This window comes from Macadamia integrifolia, chromosome 5 (assembly GCF_013358625.1).
Source record: "Macadamia integrifolia cultivar HAES 741 chromosome 5, SCU_Mint_v3, whole genome shotgun sequence".
Classification (NCBI taxonomy): domain Eukaryota; kingdom Viridiplantae; phylum Streptophyta; class Magnoliopsida; order Proteales; family Proteaceae; genus Macadamia; species Macadamia integrifolia.
The window spans coordinates 39,730,106-39,737,904 of NC_056561.1; the positions used below are offsets into that span (position 1 = coordinate 39,730,106).

The following is a 7,799-nucleotide window of genomic DNA, read 5'->3' on the forward strand; positions in this document are numbered from 1 at the left end:
CACCATAGGAAAAATCCTGGTCATGCTCCCTAGCTTTCGGCATCCATCAATCGCTCACTCTATACTCAGGTCCAAAGGAAAGAGAGTCACAAGCCATAGGCACAACCGTACCTGCATCATCATCTAAAAGGGGGCATATACGTGAGGTGAGTTTTCCAACTCGCTCAGTGAGGGGTGGGGTTCATGCATAACCAACCAAGTAGTCGCATAATTAATTTATGATGCATGAATATAGAAATTAAACACATAGTCCACGATGCTCATAATGCAATTCATTGATTTTATTATCCACCTAGCAATACAACTAAGTCTGGTAAATGCTACCACAACATATTAGGTTGTATCCCTCATCTTGGAACCGCCATTGACTATACAACCATACAAGCCCAATCCGTGATTAGGAACCTGTCGGTCCCGATATGCGGCCATCGATTGCCCAGCAAACCCTTGATAACCCCCTCTTGGCAGTCCGACATCGGCATGTCCATCGGCCAAGCAGAACAAGTTCTTGCCTCCAGCAACAATCACATCATATAGCAGGTGAGGCATTCGGGGAAGGTTCATCGAACATACCACAATTAGGTTATTCAACACCTTACCCCCTGTTGGCAAGGGGACGTAGCAAAGAGAATGATACCTAACCACAAATATGCTACATGCCTTTATAATGATATAGTTAGTATGGATTATATGACACCGGGAACACATCGGCCACAAACTGTAATCCAACTCCAAGTATAGTGTCACACCCCACTTCCAGTAGACCCAACTTATCATTAGGAATCCCGACTGTGTGACTAAGACACATACCTATCTTACAAACCTACCAGAATCTCTGATAGCAGTACCTTAACATGTCACAATCTCACATAACAAACCAACCAAAAGCAGCAGAATCAGAGCACAGTAGCGGAATCATAACAAAATGGAGAAAATCTCTAATGATAGAATAATATTCATAACTGAGTTATCCTGTTACAATCCGTTAAGACTTACACATGTCAAGTTTAAAAACATACTATCCACAGACCTGTATCAAAATAATAAAAAATACGGCGAACACCTCATGGCACTGCGTATGCATAAAAGTCATAACCACAGTCTTGGCTATGGTCCTCCCTATCCAGCATCCACCAATTGCTCAGCCCATACTCAAGTCCAGAGGATAGAGAATCACCAGCCATGGGCATGATCATACCTGCATCATCATCTAAAAAGTGTGTATACGTGGGGTGAGCTTTCCAACTCACTCAATGAGGGGGTGGGGTTCAAGCACATCCAAGCAAGACAATCGTAGTATTAATTTATGATGCATGATAATATAAATTAAACACATAGTCCATGATGCTCGTGATGCAATTCATTTATTTTATTATCCATCTAACAATACAACTAAGTCGGGTAAATGCTACTACGGCACATTAGGCTGTATCTCTCGTCTCGGAACCACCATCGACTATGTAGGGATACAAACGCTAGCCTTGAATAAAAGCCTACCGGTCCCCATATGCATCCATGGGTCACCCAACAAACCCCTAATAACCCCCTCTTGGCTGACATGGCACCAGTACCAATCATCGGCCATGCCTAACAAGTTCCCGCTTCCAGCAACAATCACATCGTACTGCGGGTGTGGCATTCTAAAGAGGCATATCGAACATACCACAATGGGTTATCCAACACCTTTACCTCTGTTGGAAAGGGTTCATAGCATAGGGAGTGATACCTAACCACATATATTCTACATGCCTTCATAATGATACAGTTAGTATGAATTACATAATACCGACAAGACCTCGGCCACAAAGTGTAATCCATCTCCAAATACAGTCCTAGGTACACAATACCGGTAACACATCGGCCATAAAGTGAAACCTGATACCATTTACAAAATCTAGCATGCCTGTCATAGTTGAGTATGGACTACGTAACACCGGTACCAATCGTCGGCCATGAAGCGTATCCATTTCCAAATGTAGTCCCGGAGCACACGATACTGGTAACACATCAGCCACAAAGTGTAATCCGTGACTACAACTAACTCTATTACACATAATCAACGTATAAATGCAACAAGCATACGACAATCATGGCACCGGTACCACCTCGGCCATGTTAGATTCCGTCTCATGCATACAATCAAACACACGACGATCACGGTACCGATACCACCTTGGCCACACTGGATCCCGCCATACATCTCCATAACAATTCATATCATAATCATAAAATAAAATATGTGATAGAACATCATCATTTGAACATTTAATAATCATATATAATCCTACATATGTGAGCAATTTTATAATAATAAAACAATCCAAAAATAAAGCAACCATCCCTCACCTTGTTGATCTCTGCTTATGTTAGGGTTCAGATAAGGCCACCGATCAGTCCACTCAGTTTTGGTCTCAGGGCTCAAGGACATCACTATCCTAGACACAAGGGCAATTGTACATCAGTATGTTTCAGAAAGATCGGGAGAGGCCCACTTGGGTCACCCCAAAAGGTACAGACAAGGTTTCCCAGTAACAATAATGTCACTGGAAACACCCACTGGAAACACCCACTGGAAACAAGGTATTTCCACCGAAATATCAGTGTTATTTCCAGTGGTGGTGACAGAGTGCTCGTTGAGCTCTATGGTTAACCAGAAATAGCACACTGGAAGCAAGTCCAGTGGATCTGGTGGCTTGCTTCCGGTGGCAATATAGATTGTCCACTCAAATTGGGGCTTTTCAGCTCGAGCCTGATTGTCGGGATTTATTCCGTCGAGTTTGTAGGGAATGATCCTAGAATCATTCTAAGCCAATAAAATCCTGATTCCATCAAGCCATTTGGGAGATACGTCGATTGAACGATCAAAACCATAGTTGCTCATTTGGCAATACTTGTTGACGGAGCTCACAGGGCTTGGTTTTAGCTCGGCAACAACACCGGGAGGGTAGAATACGCATTCTATGATCTCAACATGGTTTATACACTAAGATTCCCTCCAAACCTAGCTTAATCTAGGCCAAAATGAAGAGAGAGAGTTGTATGGGAGGTTATACTCACCTCCAACAGTGATTTCTGGTGACGATGCGGCAGCCGGGAATAAGGTAAACTCTTCCCTCCTTCTTCTTCCTCTTCCTCTTCCTCTTTTTCTTCTTCTCCTTCTTCTCTCCCACATTTGCACATAATGGGAAATGAGGAAATGAATTCCTCATTTCTAACTTATGAGTTAAGTTGGGCCTTATGGTCCGTTTGGTTGAACCCTATTCAGACTGATCGAGTTAATACGACTTTCGGAGCCCAAGAACCCGACTACTTAGGTTCGCAATGTGCTCACGACATGAGGAAGATGTGGAGAATGACCCAAGACTATCTACGATGCGAGTGGCAGGACCTATGGGCATCGAAACCTTGACAGCAGCCTATTAGGCTCACCGGAAATATCCCACTAGATTCAAGCCAAGTGGATCTGATGGCTTATTTTTGGTAGTCAAGACAGCAAGCTATCTTGACTGCTTGTTGTCCTATAGCTTGTCTCACACGGGTGGTTTCGTTTGGCCATGCTTGTGGTCTTTCGGTAACTTTGGTATATGCTGGGATTTATGTGTGAGAAATCGGGTCACTTAGCATCTGGGATCAGGAGGTACGAACCCCCTCTAGTAAGATTGGCATGTGATGCACGAACACTTGGGGTCATCTCTTCCCCTTTGGCAATAGGCGGTCGTGAGACAAAACTCGACCATGCTTCCAATCTCCAGTCTGAGACTTGGTACAAAAGTTCAAATTAGACAGAGTCAGGGCACGAGTGTAACATTCCCCCCACCTTGAATTTCGTCCTCGAAATTGAACATACCTGGCAAATCAAACAATCTAGGATACTGCTTCATCATCTCATCTACCTGCTCCCAAGATGCTTATTGCTCGGGGTGATTCATCCATTTCATGTTCTTTCCAGTCAACAATCTTCTCCAGATACTCCACATATGCAAAATCCTCATCTAACTCATGGGGTATGTAAGTCAAGACATGAGTGGGGTCGGGGATGTACTTCCTTAACATGGATACATGGAAGACATCATGTGTACCCTCCAACTCTGGTTGTAAATCTATCCGGTAAGCTACGAGTCTGATCCTTTTTAGTACATCGTATGGTCCCATAAACTAAGACTAAGCTTTCCCTTCTTGCCGAACCGCATCACCCCTTTAACTGGGGAGATCCACAAGAACACCTTATCTCCAACTCCAAATTTCAGATGCTTTCTTCTGACATCTACATAACTCTTTTTCTTGGACTGAGCTGCCTTGATCCTCTCTCTGATCACATTCACCTTCTCACTAGTGGCCCGTATCAAGTCTGGACCCAAAGTATACCGTTCACCAACCTCATCCCAATAGAGTGGAGTCCGGCACTTTCTGCCATACTGTGCTTCGAACGGGGTCATTCCGATGGTGGCCTGATAACTATTGTTGTAGGAAAACTCAATAAGAGAAATATGCTCATCTAAACTATAACTCATATCGAAGGCACATGCTCGGAGTAGGTCCTCCAATGTCTGAATAGTCCTTTCTGACTGACCAATGGTCTGTGGGTGAAAAGTTATGCTAAAGTTCAACTGTGTGCCCATAGCTTTCTGCACACATGTTCAGAACTCAGAAGTGAACTTGGGATCTCGATCAGAGATGATATAAACTGGTACACTATGTAATGTGATGATGTTATCAACATACAACTTGGCCAACTTGTCCATAGAAAATGTTATCTTTATTGGGATAAAGTGAGCTACCTTGGTCAAGCGGTCCACAACTACCCAAATGGCATTCATGCCCTTCTGTGTGTGGGGTAGGCTTGTGACAAAGTCTATGGTAATATTCTCCCATTTCCACTCTGAAATAGGTAAGGACTGTAATAACCCATGGGGCATTTGTCTCTCAGCCTTGATTTGCTGACATGTGAGGCATCTAGACACATGCATGGCCATATCATTCTTCATTCCTCTCCACCAGTAGACAAGCATTATCATTGGATTAAATAGAATAAAGTAAATTAGGTTTTTATTTGAAACCGTAGTATATAACAATGAAACACATTCAAAACTTAATAATATGATGGGCAAGTGTCTTCTCTCAGAGAGAGAAGCCCTTACACCTACACACAGGGGTGCCATCAAGGAGGGTTACCGTGTAATGATTACGAAAGCTACTTTATTGGGTTTGAAAATCTTACGTTTCTTCCCCTCTGCATCCTTGCAACCAACCAGAGCTTTAAGCTTAAATTGCAGAAGCCTAAGTTTGTCTACAGCTCAAAACATTGCTTCGTATATTGTTAACTGTTATTCAAGACTAAGATTTCGATCACAATTAAAGTAACAGGTGTACAAGGATGTATAAGTACTTAGAGAAATCTGGTTGGGATATACTCATGTATTCTAAGGGGAAGGCTGTAGAACTCATCATTTCTGACATCTCCCTTCCTATTCTGGAAGGGCACCCACCAAGGCAATCCTCTGTCTTCAGCTGCACGCCTGGCATCCAGTGTATTATCAAGCAGCGTCCCAACAATCATTGCCACAGTTGGAGGTGATGAGAATATTGAATTCAAAATGTCATTGAACTGCAGCAAAAGATGCAAACCGACATTTGGGGATGTTTAGCTGATTGTTAGGCAGTGCAGTGATAAAGGGTCTAAAAAAATTCTGCTTCTGCATTGGGCTGGACTTATAACCTTTTACATGAGAACATCTTTTCCTTAGCTCCTCTATCTGTGAATGTAATGCTTTGCTACACCCCTAAAGGCTAAATGTTGATCTAGGTAGCTTCTAGAGCTTCTTCTTTGTTTTTATCATTCAACTTTCCAATGCTTCATTGCGTGTCAAGCCCCCCTCACATAGTGTTGTTCAGTTGTTGTCTTAGAAACTCCTCTTATGACTTTGAGTAATGACCCAGTCATGACAAATCCTGTCACATTGATCCCAAACGACGGAGGAGGCTACGTTAACCAAAAAATGAAATTGACCATAGGTGGTTTCTAGAACATGATTTTTTATTTTTTTTTAAATAAGAAACATGTTGCCTCATTAGATGCACAAAAATGGCATATTTTACTCATCATACATTGATTAAATGAAACTATTATGATAACGTACTGTATCATCAAACCCAAGTTATATAAACCAGACCGGATATTCACATATGGACTGTAGGCCATGTTATATAAACCAGACCGGTGACTGGCCAACCAATGAATTAGACCAACACTGGACACCAAAGCGATACTATTTTCAGGCCAGATCCCAGTTTTATTCTATGAAAAGAAAACCAGCCCAGCAGGATCCTAAACGGTTTGGTGTTTGGTTCGATTTTATAAACTAAGCAGTCTAACTGGACCACAATGGCTCATTGAACCAGGAAAATCAGAACGATTCCTTTTCCGATCCATGGGTTTTCTCTGGTTTGGACTGGTTTTGTCCATTTTGAAAAGTACAAAATGGATTGTTTCCTCCTGACCATCGCCCCCCAATATTATATGGGTCAAATTGAAATTATGTGTTCTCTTCCTTTCCAAATTGAAGGGTCGTTTAATAACGTTTCAAGAAATGCGTTTCTGTCATATCTGTGTCTAGAAACCACATAAATGAAACAAAAAGCGTTTGATAAAACTGTTTCATTTCACTTGTTTTTAGAAATAGAAATTGAAAATTTTACCTATTTATAATTCAAGAAACGACCCAGGCGAAACAAGTTTCTCCGTTTCTGGAAACGATTCGTGGACATTCTTTCGCTGATTATTATTGACTTCCAGAAACATGACTTATCAAACACCTTTAGTTTCGTTTCTGTTTCTATAAATGGAAATTTATGTTTCTGCCGTTTCTTAAAACAAAAACGAGAAAAACGTTGTCAAACGGGCCGAAGTTTTTCTATGAACCACATAGAGAATTACTGCATGTGGGGTATGGGTTTCCTATGATCTTAGACTTAAGGTTCAAACCAAACAGTTCCAGAACCTCATTGATCTATAAATACCACCATACGATAGGTTCTCTTCTTCTCCACCACCACTAGGCACTAAGGCATTCACATCAACCTACCATTAAGGTTGTCCTGCCCTATTGAGAATTTATTCCCTTCTTTCTTCTTTGCATCATTTTCTTCCTTTAGCAAAAAATGGCTGACTACCATTAGCAATGAGTTCAGTTGTCCAATCGATCCTGCTAGGCTTTTCAAGGCTGCAATCCTTGATGCACACAACTTACTTCCCAAGATCGTTCCTGACAAAATAAAATCCATTGAAATTCAAGGAGATGATGGGGCTGGATCCATCAAGCGGATCAACTTGGCTGATGGTCTCTCTCTCTCTCTCTCTCTCTCCTTTTCTTCTATTTTATCCTTTATTTTGTATTGAAATAAATTGAAAGTTTTCTTTGTTTAATATGTAGATGGCCCTTTTGATTTTATCAAGCATCGGATCGACGAAGTTGATGAACAAAATTTTAAGTGCAAGTTTAGTCTAATCGAAGGTGCTGTAGTAGGGGAAAAGATTGAAAAGGTTGTTGATACAGTTCAGTTTGTGGCCTCAGCAGACGGGGGATCTATCATTAAGGCTACTTCTGAGTTTTACACTACTGGTGATTACACAATGGGTGAAGATGAAATCCAAATGGGCAAAGACATGGCCGTTGGAACTTTCAAGGTGGTGGAAGGTTACCTCTTGCAGAACCCAGATGCATATGCTTAAGAGTCTCTTTAGTTACTCTATTATTACATCAATAGAGCTATTATGGCACAATGACTAAATGTCACCCATT

At 41.6% G+C, this 7,799-nt stretch overlaps 1 protein-coding gene across 1 annotated transcript; it reads left to right on the forward strand.

Annotated features, from left to right (window-relative positions):
* The first annotated feature begins 6,937 nt into the window (after positions 1 to 6,937).
* LOC122078070 (major strawberry allergen Fra a 1.07-like) lies at positions 6,938 to 7,799 on the forward strand. Its single transcript, XM_042643940.1, has 3 exons — positions 6,938 to 6,944; positions 7,065 to 7,337; positions 7,431 to 7,799. The coding sequence occupies exons 1-3, from the start codon at positions 6,938 to 6,940 to the stop codon at positions 7,727 to 7,729; spliced, it is 579 nt and encodes a 192-aa protein (XP_042499874.1). The 3' UTR covers positions 7,730 to 7,799.